The following is an 18,233-nucleotide window of genomic DNA, read 5'->3' on the forward strand; positions in this document are numbered from 1 at the left end:
ACTCACCCCAGAGGCATCCTAGGTGTATATGACTTTCATACGAATCCAGTCGGAGTTATATTAAAAATTGTCTTTGGTATTTCAAGCTGTTTCATGGCACTCAATGGGTGTTGCATTCCTTCAGTCCAAAAGACATGAAATAAAAAGCGCCCTTCCATAAAAAAAAAAAGTGTCTCACATGGCTCCAGGGGTGAAAAACGCCTCCTGTAGTGAATCGATGTGTTTTTGTAAGAAAAATAGCCATATTCAAAATGTAATCACTTTAATCTAGCTTGCACCAACAGTTGTACACAGAAGCAGTTCCGGGACGATGATGTCTGAGGTCAGCGTTGCGCATTCGCCAGTGAGCCTTGTGAAAATCAACGTTTGTTTACAGGATCAAAAGAAGCAAAGTTTCCTTACTTTAGCGAAGGAAAACCAGACTCCTCTTGGCTTATATCGAAATCCTCGAAAGGCCTTTTTTTTAATGTTATTTGTTCATAAAAATATTAAGTTTATTAACTTTATAATTGATTATAAACATAAAATATTTTAAATTGTAAAAGTAACAAGTAACAACTTTATGATCAGATTTTTTTTACAACATTGATTTATTGAACAGTTACACATTTTATGTATTTTCTTATTAACTAGTATAACTGTGTATTCTGAACAATTATAGTTTTAAGCAGTGTACTGGTAGTTAGTTAGTGTGCTAGACAAAAGTCTGTAAAAATAGGACACAATGTGCTGTTAATATGAAGGAACAATCCGTTCGATTTTTCACAGGTCTTTTACCTTTGTTTTAAATTCCATATTGCATTTTGTGTTTTAAGGATACAGGGTTACACCTTCAAGGATAACATCCTGGCAGAAAATGACTAGTACCTTTTCAGTTTTTCTACATATTTTTTCTTACAGTGTACCTAACTGTACAACAATTATATATACAAGCTAATAACATGCTGTATCATAAATGTGCAAATATTATTGACCAAACTAGCAACTTAATGCACATTTGATGTTTGTACTGTTAGGCATCTTTTTTCAGCTCTCTCCAGATTGATGTGCTGCTTGGCTGGCAAGCTGTTCAATTATTTCCTCTTTTTGTGCAATTTAGATGAAAATATGTGCCTTTTTATCATTTGAGTCACTTTACAAAAATTGCTAAAAGTTGCCAAAATCTTTTTAAAAATAGCTAAATTTGTTGCTAGGTGCTTTTTGAAAAAAAAAAAAAGTCGTTGCGCGAGCACTACTTGAATGAAAAAAGCTTACCGCCCTCCACACCACAACAATATTACATCACGCCAAAATTTAAGATCAAATCTTACTAGGGCAAAGGTTTTGCTTATTATTATTAATTAGGTCGTGTTGGCGTTGCTTGGTAACCTTCCTGTAACTTAATATTCATAAGCCTTTGTCACAGCAGGATTTGATTCGCTAGTCAGATGACCAGCGACCACTTTCCTTCAGCAAACAGCTGGGCTACGGAGCGTAATTAATATTCATGAACCAACCTTCGCCATAGTAAGAATCATAACTTGGCTTTGTGCGTTGATTACATGTAAAATGGAACTTCTTTTGTATTTGAATCATAGTGTAGGACCTATTTTCGGTTGAAAAAAAAAATACTTTATTGATAGCACATTGTTTGTATGTATTTTTTATATAAAAAAGTTCCATCTATGGTCTTTATAATTATTAGGCAGACTGCCGTTTAATTGTTAGTTTCTAAAAATGTCCATAAGATGTCACTGTTGACATGTTTGACTACATCACTTTTCTATTGTTTTTGCCTTTTTTCACAAATCACTTTTTTTTTATCATACTCTCTGCGATTCTCTACCGAAAGTCAGAAAAAAAAACATTAGAATTTTACGCTAGTGCCACATCATTCTCCAGGCAGCCTAAGAAATATTTATTATTGATCTATGTACTCTTAATGATCTTGTTTGTCTATTAGGCTACACAATAGATCTTAAATTATTTGTTGCTGTGTGATGACGAATCTCATCTCTGTCATGGCTTGATTATCTGAGGAAGTTGTACAGAACTGTTTTAGTTGTATAAATGCAAATTATTATTCCCAGTTTGAAGTGGCTCGAGATCAATTTCACTATTCACAAAACATGCATCCAGTTTGTTCCCGATTGGTCCTCTTTCAGCAGCGGATATTCATTGGCACTTCGAGCTGTCAATCAAAGCAGGGACGCATGTTTTGCTTTTCAGAATTGATGCTATAGAAAACTCATAAAATTGCTGCTGAAACAGGAGAGAGGATGCGGTCGGTAAGAACACATTTAACAGCCTGTTGGACGCAGAAGTTGAGAGTCATCATCATTCAGTCCAAATATCCGCTCTTTCCTGCTTTGGAGGGTTTAAACAGGTAGGCTATGTTTTAAAATTCTTCTACAACATATGAAAACATTCATTATTCAGTGTGTTTTACTGTATTAGGCTATAAAAATGATTGACTGTATGCTTATGGTGTTTTCAGAGTCCTTTGAGAGCTGTAAGAGTTTGTTCTTTCAAGTGAAGTTCAAGTTCATGATTCTTCGTCCCACAGGTACAAGAAGCGATAAGGACTAATATTGTATGGGGACTGACAAGCACACTTGGAAGTCAGAGGTCCAGATGCAGAAATCTGCTGCGCTTATTGGGATGGTCAGTCATCAGACAGATTTCACCGAGCTCACTTTCTCCATGTTCAGCAGTAAAACAGACATCTGCCCGAAACGCGTCCCTGCTGACGGCTGTGGCTCGAATCCCGCCTCGGTACAGATGCGCTGCGGATCTGAACATCTCAAACTCCACGCGCATCACACCTCCAAACTTCACTGTTTCACCATGTCACCCGAAGAGGGTATGTACCTGCGGACCTTTGTCTTTACGGGTGTATTTATTTATTTGTATTTACCGATTTTTTTTTTTATTTTTTTTTTTTTTTTTGTTTTGTTTATTGATTTGATTGATGCTATGTATGGCTGAGCATAATTAAAAATGCAAGTATAAAATAGCAATAAAAATATTTAGTATTAAAATAAAATAAGGTCTAGCTTACAACGGCTTCTGTAACGTTTAATTGAACATATACTAAATGTCATTGTCACACAAGGCCATTCGTTTTTGGACACAGCTATATATTAAGAAAAATAATAAAATAAATTTATAATAAATAAATGCATAAGAAAAACATAAATAGATTATAAAAACTAAAAATGAATTAGGCTGCATATACAATTTGATGTTTTGGATGTATTAATTAATTTAGTTGCATAGCAGCCAGATATAGCCTACATAAAAAAATCAGACACAGAATTTTACATTTGCCGAAGAAAATTTAGTTAATGCAGACCTTGTCCTTTCAGGGAAGGTTTATTACACTCTTTCCAACTGACATCTATGGTGATATTTATTTGAGAATGTAATAATATGTGGGCGTAATTTACAATAACGCAAAATTGTGCACATCGTCCTGTCGCGGTGTATTTTGGTCACATTTCCTCCTTGATAGAGGTTATCGTGTCTTGAGGAAAGTTAAATGTGTCGCGCATAGCCTAGTAACGTAACCTTTAAAAAAACTGTTAAATAACAAAGTTACATTAATCGGTTTGTCTTTTGACAAAATACTTGATCGCGTTAAATAGGCTACATTAATTCATTGTTATGTTCCTTAATAGGATAGTTCTCCCACAAATTGATGTTATGTTGTGGATCTCACCCTTATATTGTTCCAAACTTTACTTCATTACTTTTGTGGAACACAAACGTAGATGTTAGTGATTCAGCTTCACTCACCGTTCCTTGCATCTTTTTTCATACACTAAAAGTGAATAGTGACTGAGGCTATAATTCTGCCTAACATCTTCTGTGTTCCACAAAAGAAAGACAGTCATACAGGTTTATTGCATGAGGCTGAGTAAATGAGAATACCGTGATATTGCACTGGGAGATCACTGTAGGCAAAACATAAAGAGTGATTCAGTCATTTCAATTATATTTAGTCACAAAATCATTTTAATACTTGCATCTTACCTCCCTATTTTCATTGGAGAAGGAACACACATTCTATTGATTATGCACTTTAATAGCTATATATGCTTAAATGTATGTGACACTCTTATCGCAAGTCATGCTAGTTGTAATTGAGCATGCATCCCTCAAGAACAAGGCTCTCTGGTATTGGACTAGGGTGGTCACCCTGTTTAGATGATGCTACAATGGCGTGGGATTGCGGGGGCTGGCAAAGCTAACCGCTTACTTTAGCTTATGATTATACAAATTTGACTTGTATTAGTAATAATACCTTGTCACAAAAGAGAGTCAGAGGGTTTGATTATGACGTTTGCCTGACAAATTTAAACCAAATGTTTGTCTCAGCATTTATGAGACTTGGGTCCACAGCTCACCCCCGTCCAAAGTGAATTATTTCAATGTCTCTCAGATGTATTTGAGAGAAAGGAACACAGATGTTTTCGATATGCCTATTTGAGCATCCTAATTTACATACTGGAAAGGAATGGAATAGATTTTTATGAAATGTTTTGAAGTAAGCATGTTGTAGTGTGTTGCGTGATCTTGTTGACGTGTTTCAGAGAACAGGTTACAGATATTATCTCACTTGTTTGACATGGGAAATGATTTTCAAATGTTAAATAAAAGAATAGCATTGCAATCAAACATTGATTATATGATTCTGCATTCATTTGTGAGTCTGTTTTTGAGTATAGACCACAGTTCATCCGTTAAAAATAGTCATTGATCAGGTGCTCATTTCAACTGCAGTGGCAGAACATGCGTGAATGTACATTAAATGAAGTGATAAGGAAGAAAATGTACAAGTATTTAAACTTACCTTACCTATAAGTCCTACCTTTTTTTGAAAATGGTGATTTTTGTTTTTCTGAAGAAGCATACTCTTTTTCACCTATTATTCTTGCACAGGTTTTTTAGTTGGCACATAGTGCTGCAGCTCATTTTCAGGTCTAAGTTATAAGGATCTTTATTCATTCAGGCCAATTGTTGGATTTATGCATTGCATGTCTACTTTTTTAAATGTTGTTGTTTTCATTGTAAATGAAGCTTTTCAGTTTATGTTAAGACACTTATTTAATTATGTAATTGTTTTGTAACCAAGTAGTTTCAAGCTCTTATTTAGACAAGGTTTTGTTGAAATGCCATGTTATCATACAAGATAAAGTGATCTGGGAGATGCCTTTAATGCAGCAGCATTCGCATTTTACCGTACAATTCAGCAAGATCATGAGAAAGTTATGGCCATGCAACCAGTGAGCTGGCAAGGCATCGCACATGATCATGATGAACATCCTAAGAACGCAGCAGTTGTCCGATGGGACAAAATCTCTCTACCGTGTATTTTTATTTTTTTTTTTGTTTTTGTGTGTGGTTGATTAGTCTACTGATTTGTGGTGCACTGGTAAATATAGTCAGATCATTTTTCATTGAATCAACGCATTTCCAGTTTCTGAGCTGAATGATATTATATCGAACATTCTGAATTCATCCCATCAAGTTATCTTCAAAACTTCACTGTCATTTTTCAGCAAACGAGATTATGATTATCAGAGTTTCTGTGATTGTCCGTGCTTGTTTTTTTTTTTTTTTTTTTTTTTTTTTTTAACACAAGGTAATACTTAGTATTCACAGACAAACTCCCACATCGAAGTGTTGATTCAGCTCATGAAAAAATGAGTAATTGACTCTAAAGGGAGTCATTGGTATAGTGTTTCGGGTTTCTATGGCAATGCGCGTACTCCCACACACATATACAAACTTAGCACCATTTGGTCACTCTGTAAAATGTGGCATTTGCACTCATTGTTGAATTCCTATAGCTTGATGAAGTTTCCTGTGCTTGCCTGGCGGATAATCAGTATGTCTCAAGATGTGTGGTGTGGTGCTGCCATTACTGACTTATAAAAAAAGTATAAAACCCTCAAATTTAGAATTCAGATTTAGAAATTCTCATTCAGGTGATTTATAGGTGGATGCTTTATATACAACAACTAGCTTTATTGCTTCCTGTAAACATGTGTTGTCCACAAGATTGCTTTGTTTTAGTTGCTGTGGCTGATTGCACTCAAGTTTAAAAAACTGTTGACGTCGGTGGTTGCATCACTGGTAAACCGTTGTGGGCTGTGCAATTACCTGCTCTCGCCTGAGCATTTTTTGTTTGTTTCTCTGGTTTTTGTGCTTTCTCTGTCACACTTACACACACTTGATCTCTATAGATGTGTCCTCACTCCCACACATCCTCCTCGACTGCGGCCCACGTCTTTTGGGGAACTCCTATGACATCAGAATGAGGCATGGATAAATTGATTATGTGGGGAAACTGTAATGTTTGCAGCTTGTTCCATTGATTCACAAAGTCCTCATGATCAGTGTGCAGTGCTATTTCATCCTGGTCGATGACATCACTGAGCAAACCTTTAACAAGTGAACATTTTTCAGCGTCAGTCACCAAGCCTTAGAGAGCCAGCTTGCTGTAATGGAAGCCATTGAATCATTTCTCACAAACAGGTCTCTCGAGGACCGTCTCGAGTGTTGATTCAGCTTAATTTGGTTGGGAGTTTACGAGCTTATTTTTGAGAGAAAGATGCGGTCGGTGAGGCATAATGTGCAAAAAAGTTTGAAAAACTTTTTATAATCTAATCGAGTAGCGTTTGATGAAAGCTGCTCTTGTGGTTTTAGAAGATTACAGCATCTGACGCTCAATCATTATGGTTTGAGATCATTCCGTTGTTGTTTTTCAAATCATATGTAAAACCTCAACCTACTTAATCAATCCTGAGGTAAAACATTCAGACATCTACCACCTTTATTGCTGGTTGGATTATAACTACAATTAAGGCTTTTTATGGCACCTGTGATGTCATAGCAATGTCCAGTTTTGTTTTATTTATGCTTGCGGGATGTGTAATACCAGGCCAAAGAAATGGCCTGAATCATCCTTCATTTCAAGGGCACCCTCGCCCTGCCAATACAACCCTCAAACCAATAATTCTCTTAAAAAAATATTATCTGGTTTGAATAAGTGTCGAAATATCGCTGGAATACCAGAGGAAATGTGCTCTGGACCTGGGCTTAAACGGAGGAAAAACAGAATTGGAATTAGTTTATACATCATAAAACGTATTTTTAGCTTGGACCATGTCTTGAGAATCACTCATAAAAATGCGCCCACACTCTCCAACCTTTTTTCCCCCTTGCTTTTTGATATAGGGGTCGAATTCCTGCCTCATGTGAAATGGATCTGATTGTTTTGCCTACTCACTCTGTCTCCCTGACTCCGTACTGAGATGAAGGGGCTACTCGCTCTCGGCCTGTGCCAGGGGGACATGCCACAGCTAACCGCACATCTACATGGGCCGAATTGCTCATGCATTTTTAGACGGCAGCAACTGTGCCTCCAGACTTCTCAGCACGTGTGACCATGCACGCGGGTGGTTTTTTGATTTACATTTCGACAGTGGCACTTGCTGTTCTTGGCCCGGTGCTCGTTTGCTCCATCAAAGAAAAATCCTCTTTGTGGCGGCATTGATCGTGAGGCCTAAAACGGACATGAGGGCCCCGGCTTCCCGAAGCGGGATGCTGCAAGACGGCTAGGTGGCCGTGACCCTTCGTATCCACTGTTGATTTAGTGTTAAAGGTGACGGATGGTGATTGACACCCCGCTGGTCTTTGTACCAGTACAGCTGTTTTTTCTACTCCGCCCAGTTCACTTGCCTGTTTAATAGAACATAAATATGGATACCAAAACCTGTGCCAAGTTCCCTAGTGGGTCTTTTATTAGAATAAGTATTATTCTTTTATATCGAGAAATACCACAAAGATTACAGCAGATTCTCAGTACAAACAGAATCTGGCCCCACAAACCACCTTTAATTTATTCAGAGGACGTAGTGAATGTAGACAGATTCATAAGGCATTTTCTGCCAGTCCTTAGACCTTCTTATTTACAAGTCTGGGCACGTCAGCTGTCCAATCGAGTGCTGGCTTCATCCGAGTGGTCAAAAACAAATGCGCAAACATTTATTCCTTCATTAGCAGAGAGCAGAAATCGTTCCAGTAGGCATGGTTATATCCTCTCTGTTGTTCAGTAGTTTCATTGTGCCAGGAAGCTGCCATGAGGCAGTGCCCATTCGGTCTGCGATCTGATTGGCTGGAATGACCCTTGAGGACTATGAAATACATTATAAAGTCTAATAGTGCAGTTTATATACTTTATTGCTGGTTGTTAATAAAGAGCAGGGTTCTGCAAGAATTAGTTATTCTCTCGTCCTCTAGTGATCCAACACCAACCGAGTGTAATATTACATTACGCTCAGGGATTTCTGACGGCTAATAACCTGACATGGGCCCTGAATGCTGATTGTTTAGAATGAAAACACTTCACTTTTACGAACAGACCTGGATTATGTGATGGGAGCTGTTCGTCTTTAAAATCATTGAAGGCTGTAAATTTTATATATTCATACTCTTGTGCGTGTAACGATGTTTGAGAAGGGAATGCTAGTAAGATGAAAAACCTTTGTGTATTTATTGTTTTTCATTGTCTTTTTGTCTAGTAAAGTTCTTCTAAGTACAGCCACAGAAATAACATTTCACTGCCTTCCCAGCTGAGCACGTGTCAAGTAAACTTGACCTTTTGCAGTTCAAAGGCCAAAAAAAGGAACTGACAGACATTAATAAATATTCCAAGACAGACCGTTTGCTGTAAGAACACAAATACCACTAAAATATAATTTATGTCCTCATTTTCTTCAACAAAGCTAATATTTTTATGAATACCAGACATCATGGACATCATGAAGTGGAACTAATAATTTAGTGCTATTACTTACTGAATTTTTGTTGCGTCTAGTGACAGTCCAATCAGATTCATCTGACCTTCAGGGCTGAAAGTTTTTTCTAGGCATTTCAGAACAGGCTACAGTCACGAATCGGTAAGCTTTGAGCATTCCTACTTCCTGTTTCCGTCAGCTGCTGTTGGATTACTCAGACGGAGACATGCTCAGAGCGAGGTTAAAAGAACACCGAACATTATTAAACTTTTCTCTGTCAGACAACTCTGTCGTCTCATCTCCACACAGTGCTCTGGGGTGTTTACTCAGACTTAAAGCATAAATTGAAATCAGCAGTTTGGCAGATTAATATTTGGAAAAAAAGATGCCGGCGAATGATAAGAGGACACAATTTCCCACGACACAGACTGTCCGATCGGTTTTATCCTGATCCTTAACTTTGTTTTTACGTTATGGGAATTTTTAATGTGAAATACAAGAACTCTTGACCAATAATTGTTACGTGCCGCCTTGTAAAAATTTAGACCAGACTGTGTCTGCAGGCCGTGCACGTCATAGCAATGGCAGACATGAGGAGTTCTTGTGTGAGTGTGTGCTGTGGCTCTATACATAAATTAAAATAAATTTTAAGTTACATGCATATATTTATTTTACTCAGGTTATATATTTATTTTAAAAATAGATATAGATTAAGAAAGCTGTTACTTGGGAATAACCATTTAGAATAACTGGTGACATTTAAAACACAAATATACAGTATATATAAAAATACCAGAAATTAAAAAAAAAAAAAAAGATTCTGTTAACCATCTGCATGGTTACACTGATGCAGACAGAATAATGTGCTTAAATACTCTGGAGTTTATTTTGTATAAGGCATATTTATTTAATGAATTGAACAGGATGTGCAACAAGAAATATTATTTCCTAACAATGATTCTTTTGCATCATTGAATCAGAAATGTATAACGCAACCAGTGTATTCCAGTTCCTGAATTAATAACTTGTATGAACATGGGGAAAGTTATACAGTGTAGTCCAGAATAAATTACTTATACAGTATGTGCAGTTGTTTTTAATAATGACTCAAAAACATACAGTGCAACCAGTATATTCTGATTTGTGAAAAATGTTGTTAAGGATACAATTATTTGTAATAATAATAATAATAATAATAATAATAATAATAAAATAAATAGTAAACAATGTTTCATATTTTTGTTTTGCTTTGTTTAATTTATTATAATAGTCAGTTATTGGACTTGCATTTGTTTACTACCTCTAAAAAGTCATTAAAATATCTGTGTAACGTAAATAAACAATTTTAGTATTATTTATTATTGAAATTAATTTTTTATTCATACATGAAATGGCATTTTTCTCAAATAGTTATTTCTTAAAACACTGTAAGAATTGGAATGGATAATTAAATTCTTTACTATTCTCTTCTCTAGCTGTCACTGCGTGCCTTTTTTCAAATAATTGGTGATTAGTAGATTGTGATTGGTAGGTTTACAGTGTGTTTTCAGTGTGTTTTCTTTAAATCCCACATGCATAGTCTTATTGCTGAAACTATACTCTCAGTGCCGCAGCACTTTGCTGCCATAATAGTTAATACGGATGCCATGTAATGTAAATATGCAGTTTAGATGTAGAATGTGTAAAAAACCTTACAGTTTAATGCATAAAGAGAACCAAAATCCCTAATAAAGCATTTGAGATATGGCTGCAATAGCTCATGAGAAAGCAGAGCATGAGAGGAGAGAGACTAATGCGTCCCGGCCCTTTAACAGGATGAGAGGAATTTGAGGAATGAATGTTGACTTCAGCTTTTTACAATCTGCACCGAGTTTGCTGACTTATCACCTACCACAAATATTTCCCCCACTATTTCACCCTTTAAGCCCTCACCACAATCTCACAGATGAGTTTTCCAGGACTCGTCCTGTGCCAAACGTTCCACTGGAGTCACCCCTTTATGTGCACGTGTGTTTGTGTGTGCGAGAAAATACTCATCATGCAGCAGCAAATGTACCATAAACGTTAAGATACTTCTCTAGTGTTGACATAGCATTAATTCCACTGAGAAATAAGACATCCCATTATGGCAGACTGCTCGATTTTTCTTTCAACCAGGCGTGTGCTTATAGAATGCATGAGAAAACCCTTTCTGGGTGCTTATCAGTTTGACTATACCATCATTTTAGACACTTTAGGATATCTAAGGGACGCTACTGTTAGCAGTCAAAGACAGGAACGTCACCGGTACCAGAAAAATGGGAAGTACACCTGGTGACCTCCAGGTCACATTTGTAAGTGACGTAGCGAGGAATCCATGTTGAGTGGGTCTGTCACTCGTAACCTTTATGTCTCATGCACGTGTGTTTCTTATTGAACTAACACAAATGAGGGAGGTTAGACATTGCTGGATCTTATGGAAATGGAAGCGACGAGTGTGTGTGTGCTCTATATCTCCGTGGAGAAAGTGGAAACGAAAACAATTTCAGCCTAATCAGAACCAGGTCACGCTGTTGTCCAGGCTGCGCTTGACAGTTTCTGCCTTCCCTTTGTCTCCACGTTCACGTTTTACAGCAGCTACACTTTACCATATAACTGATTTGCTAGCGCTCCTAAATCTACACATAAAGCAATCCCCGACTTCACAAGGTTCATATTTAAAGAAAAAAGATGACACAGGCTGCAGGAAACAGTTGTTATATATCACTCGCAGTTTCTGACAAGAATATTCAGAGGAGAAATTCTGTTTGGAGCTGTGGTATGTTTCACTCATTTTGTCCTAGCTCTTTTTTTGCTGTTTACTTGATTCTTGCCCTAAAAAGTCAAATGTTGACTAATACAGAAAAAAAGCACTGGTGTTGTGAATGACCTAACTGCTTTGCTTTTTAAAAACTGAAATGAAGTAAGGCTGTATGAAAGCCCTGACAGCCAGGTGCTGTGGACTTGGCCAGCGATTCCACTTCTCAGGCCAGCTGGAAAATGAGTCCCAGAATTTATCTGCACCCTTTTCCCTTGACAAATTATTTTATTGTTCTCACACAGTTGGTTTGCATTTATTCTTTTGGCTAATGATAGGTTAAGGCAGAGTGATCTGCTGTCGCTGTGTTTCACTGCGAACGCACCCCAGCTGGGCCTGTTCCCGCAATGACAAAGCATATTCGCTCTCTACGCTGACAGAAAGATCGATTGAGAGTTTAATGCTCGGGAACTTGCGGTAGAAAGATTCATCAAAAGGGATTTTCTGATCTGCGACATAAAGAAATTGCATTACGTTGCAAAAATCTTGCCTCGGGATACCTGAAAACCTAACCTTCGTTCCGAAAGGTCACATCTTTCGCGGGGCTTAATTGGATTACAGGGCTGTCCATGTTGTAGGAATGTTTCTACCCGCAATAGATGGAGAGATATCAGCATTATAACTGTTTGCTTACTGCACTCTACCTGACCCGAGCACAGTAGATCAGAGCTAGCCCGCTAATCTTTTGCAAATGCCGCTAGTCTCCAAGCCCAGGCTTTCTCAAAGATGACCGAGTCAAAACAGCCCCTGTTTCTCAATGAGCCTTCGTCAAAAATATGTCTGAATCAAACAGTGACTAACACATACCTTCTGTCTGCAGGGTTACACTGCGAATGTGAGCGAGCCTTACCGGAGACGTTTGCGCTCATCTGGCGGCTCTGGTTTCTCTTTAGAATCGGCACACTTATTTTCAAGGATGTTACAGAGTGGAGACAGTGGACTGCCTAGAGGATTGTATTGTCATAACAAGTCTGTGAGCCTTTACAGTGATTGACGTTTCTGCCAAGTTAACGCATGACGTCAAGAGAATTACCTAGAGAAAGTTATCCGTTAGCAATCGTGACCAATGATTTTTGTCAATTTGAATCCTTGTGACCTTTAATAAAATGTGTCTATGGCTTTTTTTAAATTTACGTTTTAGAAATTTTAATTGTAAATGTGGTATTTAAGATATTTGAACTCTTTTATGACATTTGATAGATTTGTATTTTGCAGATTTTATTTTATTAATATAAAATTAATATAAATATTCAGATTCTAATGTTACAGCTTCAAGTATTACATTAAGAAGAGATATGAAACTTTAAAAGGATAAAATACATAACTCAAAAATTCAGATCATACAAAAACTGAACTGAGGATTCAGATCATAGACTAGCTGAACTGAGGATTTTGGCTAGTCATGCTACTGAAATCTCTAGTGTGATGATGTGGCAACAATGAAACAACTTTAAAATTTTAATTCAAAACTATAAAATATACCACAAAAATTCAATTTTGTGAAATGCCAAATTTTAATTTAAAATATTTTGAAATTTAAGTAGCTCTGTAAATGGCATGTCAAAGGAAGTGATGCATTTTTTTTTAATATGTAATCTCTTCTGTTACAGTACTCAACTACTATTGAATGTATGTCAATGAAGAAAAATGGTGTAGTTACAGCTTCTACCATCAGGGGCTGACAGGGCCGTACTAACCAACCAGATCTTGACTAGCCTACTTGATGTATCCATATGGATCATGACATTTACTTTAGTATTTACGCCAAATCACTCATTAAACTAGCAATCCCGTCTCTGTAATGTAACAACATGTTTTTGCAAGCATCTTATCAGTGAAGCATATGGAGAGAAATGACGTTAGACATGCGGCTTCATTTTGAAGGCCTTTTTGGTTCTCCCACGCCCTCCTCCTCTGTTTCTTGAATGCCTCTGCGATTGGAAGCATGGAGCTTTCTAAACATGTTTCTCATTCCAATTCACCAGATCGCTGCCAACCACACATCTTGAAAAGGACTCTGAGTTGTATTTTCATATGTTCTCTTTGTTTACATGGGGTTAGCCACATCTTCAGATCACTTTATGCTTTAATTGACTCCATATAGTTTTGACTTGACTCCAGTGACAAATAGAAGGATTGTCTTTGAGGATTACTTGATGGCAGAAAAATGTAGGGAAGCCAGCAGAAAAAGACTTGCGTAATAGCTTTCGATGTACGTGCTTTCTCATCATTATCTCAGTGACTCGTTTTGCTTGCTTGTACTTTTTGATAAAACGTACATCACGCCAGAACGCTTAATGTTAAAAGCCGTTAAAATGATAAATGAGTGATCCTTTATAAATGGATTCAAAATGTGTGAGTGCTTGCAGAGCACAAACTGTTCAGTGAGCTAATATTTTTAACTAGATGTGTGAAATAAGCACTTTCTTTCTTTTGCCCCTTAAAAGTTAGTTTTAAAAGTCAAATTATGCACACAACCTTGACTGAACAAACAGCAGTCCACATAAAGGAAATACATGACATATTTTTAGACCAAATCAAATCACTCCAAGGCAAAATGCGGTCAGCTATAGGATGAACGACACTAACTGCTGTGAAATATCTTGGTTTGTAGCATGTCATCAAGGGTTATTAGACTTGATTATAGACTGGCGATGCTCAGTTGACCACTGGCTGCACGTCAAATTGCGTTTGTACAGTTTGTAGATGGCAGCTTTCTACAAGCCTCAGGAGTTCTGAAAGCAAGGACCAAGTCCAATAATTGGCTAGCAAATCATTAGGATATGTACACTACTGCCAGCCAAAACTCACTCGTTTAAGAGCACACAAAAAAGACCATAGGAACCCACCATGGACCCATTTTTAACATGTTTGTATTAGCGATGATGTAAAATGGCAAGAATTCATATTTCGCCTCAAATTTCGAGTTGTTTTTTTTGCTCGCAAAGGAAACAAATATTTGCATTTCAAAGCTCTTTCAGAGTGAAATGGAAAACAAACTCTTTATGGGTTTGGAGTCTTTTTTGGAAAAGTCCGGGGATGAAATGAATATGATTTATAGTTCATAAACGCACGGCTGATGCCAGGTTGTGTGAAAATGCTGGTGTTAAGTCATGCTTGCAGCCCTGAGAGGAAATAAAGATCCACAAAACACTAGCTGACTGACTTGCAGCGCTGTTTATGATACATTAGCCAAACTCTGCAGCTCTGGATCAGGAATCGAACCGTGAACTTGTTAGTTGAGCCATAACTTAAGGCATTTTGTTGTAATGATGTTGTTTACCACATGTAGTTAAGTAAAAGATGGCTATCAAGCAAGCAGAAAAAAACACCCACTGAATGCTTGCACAGTGAGAATAGATTTGCTCTTAAACCACGCTGATGGTGGGCCCATCTCCTCAGCTGGATATGACAAGTTGTCTGCATAAATACCCCTTTATTTACCACCTTCCCCTACAAACCCTGGACTAATATTGAAAGAATTTCCATTAAAATCACCCCATGATGCCCTGCTTTTTTATACATGCCGCCCCTTGCTTTCCTTTTTTTTTCAGTTCTTCAGCCCTCATTTCTCAAACCGGCAGCCGGCGTGTTATTCCTGACCAGGGGCTCCTGGTCTGACGGATGCCCTACCTTCTCTTCTCCTCTCTGGGGACGTCTGCATTGTGAGGGCCCCGTTTGATGTGTGATGTATATTGTCTGCTGATCTGTCACTTCTCGGGTTACCAGGGGCCTGAGCGGGACAGGAGTTGTGGGGGAACTATAAAAGATGGTCAGTTTAGAATGATCCTTTGGGTTGTGAGGATGATACCCCGCAAAACAAAAAAGAGTCACATTGTTTTGCCCACTTCCATTCAGGGATATGTGTGGTTTGAAACTCTATGCAGGTTGAAGGTGATGGAAAAACATTGGCATCCCTGTGGATGTATTCTGAGAATATGAAATGTGTTTGTTAGGTCCCCTGTGCTTATTTCTAAACTTCACAAGTCAGTTATTTTACATATTAAACATTGGGTTGTTTAATTATTCAAGAATATTTCTATATCAGTTTGAATGCATCATTTAAACACCTTATTTGGAAGATTGACTAGAATGCAGTATACATTTACAGTACTGTTTAAAAGTTTGTTTTTTAAATGTTTTATATCATCATTTAATCGATTAAAAATACAGTAAGTTTTTGGAAATATTATTACAATTTAAAATAAGTGTTTTATATATATTTTTTTTTTGTAGTGTTAAAGTGTGTTTCTTTTAGTGTTACGGTAGTGTATAACTACTGTATATACTGTGACCAAAATGTTAGTTGTTATTTATTAATAAGCTGTGACCGGATTATTGAATCAGTGAGATGAACTCTTCAAACGGATCAGTCTGATTCATGAACGGATCATTCAGACCTGTTTTATGAACCGAATCAATTGATTCATTGAAAAGACCCAACTTTCAAAAATGATTCGTGAAAGAATCCGACATCGCTTCTTCTACCATAAATGCACCAACGTTACTGTATTGCTTCACAAGAGTCACCTGGACCACTTTTAGGATGCCTTAATAGTGGTTCTTTCACCCTTTTTAAGTTTTTTGTAATGCATAGAGAAAAGCATAGAATGAACCTTTCTCCTTGTGTGATCCGTGAGAGAAATTCATGTGGGTTTAGAATGCCAAAATGGTGAGAAAATGATGACAATTTTCATTTGTTAGTGAAATATTCCTTTGACCAAAATCTGGAGCTTAATTGGAAAATGATGTTCTTGTAAACACAGTTATTGATTTTGAGCTCTCTGATGCAATATTCATATTAGAAAGAATCAAGAGTCAGCATGGACTCAATTTTGACAGTTATATTTATTTGCAAAGTTGCCTTGGGCTGAATTACTCTATTGTGTTCTTGAAAGCTTGAAACAGTCTTAACCATGGCCATGATGCTTGACTGAGAGAGAGCTTTGATAATGACTAAGTTAGTTTACCATTGCAGAGTACAGCCAGCTCTGTCATCTGCTGTGGATTTGCAGATAACATTTGTTTGGGGATATCAGCAGGGATTATGTTCTTGTTTCGGTTTGGACTGGTCATCACAGTACACTGTAACAGGAAAGCATGGGGCTTGGAGCGGGAAACATGAAACAAGCTGAATAATCGAATAAAAATAAAAGCTTTTCCTTCTCTGCCCCTGTTGTCAAAGCAAATCATGGCTCCTAAAAAAAGTCTTCAGAAAATATGGTGGAGCCAAGTCATTTCTTAATCAACAAGACTAGTCAGTGTGTGAGTCTGGTAGTAAGATTTCATCCCGATCCCAGCCAGTGACTTCAAAGCCAAACCAATTATACCGATTGCTTTAAACGTCTTATTCTGAAAGAAAGCTTCCATTATTTCTTCCTGAACTAAAACAAACATAACAAAAAATAAGAAATGAAATACGATTCGCTGTTGTGTTCCTCACATAACCATCTGGTTTTACCGTCTAAATACAATGGATCCCGTAGAGAATTGCATTGCATAGAAAACAATATAATCGTTGTCAAACATTGTTCGATTTATTTACGACTCAATTACAAGCACTTATATCATTAAACTGCAACTGTCAAGGGGTTTCCAAAATGATTGTTGCCACTTATAATCGTGTAAACCATGATAAACTTGAATAATGTATTTGAAATAGACATTATCAGTGTCTTGAATGTAACAATGTATGAATACAGTCTTCTTTAACTTCAGGCAAGTGTTCTAGCATTTGGAAAGAGGATATGCAATGTGTGTTTGTGAGGTTCCTCTCATGTTTTGTGGTTGAATTTGGCCACTGTCATTTGAGTGGAACTTCCTGCCATCTGCATTCAATCGAATTCTCTCACAGTTTCAGGCTTGCTTGTAAATATTGGAAGCAGCCTAAAGGGAACGCCATACTCGGTAATGTGGGCCAATACAGTTGTGTTCAGATTGTACCACAGACAGTGACAGGACAGCCATCGATTCTATTTGTTATTACTCGATTTTGTCAATTTGCCTTTTATTTCAAGCTAATAGGACAGCTGAGAGTATATAGTAAAACTCCCTTCGTCATGTATTTATTGAAAATGGCATGCTGACCATTAGCTGTCATACCTTAGGAATGCTCCAAATGAAAATATTAGCCTTGACTCATACAATACAGGAATTTGAGCTTAGAATGTTGGATACCGTACAAGACTGCATTTCACTTTTAATTGCAAGGGCAGTTTTCATAATAAGGATTATGCGAGAACTTTATTATTAAGTCACAACCTTGACAGCCTGATTTAGTGTGAAAAGATATTTTGCAAATGGAATTAATTTCACATGATCTTTGCAGGGAAATATGATTAAATACAACTTCACAGTGGAAAAAGAGAAACCAAAGCATTTTGCTTAAGAAGAAAAACTTTATTTCTGTTCAAATATGGCCTGTTTGTCTTGTCTCAAAGCTTAGAATAACTAAATAGTCGCATGCGCACATATTTCTACATACGTTGCACACATGCACACACACAAAACAGAAACAATGTAATGCAACCCATACAGTTGCAGCAGGGCCTCTGAGGTCCCAAAGATTTTTACAGAGCCCCAAAGAGCCGTCAAGATCCCATAAAAGCCAG

At 37.2% G+C, this 18,233-nt stretch overlaps 1 protein-coding gene across 3 annotated transcripts in view; it reads left to right on the forward strand.

Moving 5' to 3' along the window:
* Positions 1-2,129: 2,129 nt before the first annotated feature.
* Positions 2,130-18,233, forward strand: part of LOC109081765 (zinc finger protein GLIS1) — a 71,489-nt gene continuing 55,385 nt past the window's right edge. For all 3 annotated transcript variants that reach the window (XM_042728897.1, XM_042728898.1, XM_042728899.1), the window contains exons 1-2: positions 2,130-2,365; positions 2,546-2,842. In XM_042728897.1, the coding sequence (XP_042584831.1) occupies positions 2,575-2,842 (268 nt within the window). In that variant the 5' untranslated portion in view covers positions 2,130-2,365; positions 2,546-2,574. The remainder of the gene's footprint in view (positions 2,366-2,545; positions 2,843-18,233) is intronic.

The sequence above is a fragment of the Cyprinus carpio genome, chromosome B8 (assembly GCF_018340385.1).
Source record: "Cyprinus carpio isolate SPL01 chromosome B8, ASM1834038v1, whole genome shotgun sequence".
Classification (NCBI taxonomy): Eukaryota; Metazoa; Chordata; class Actinopteri; order Cypriniformes; family Cyprinidae; genus Cyprinus; species Cyprinus carpio.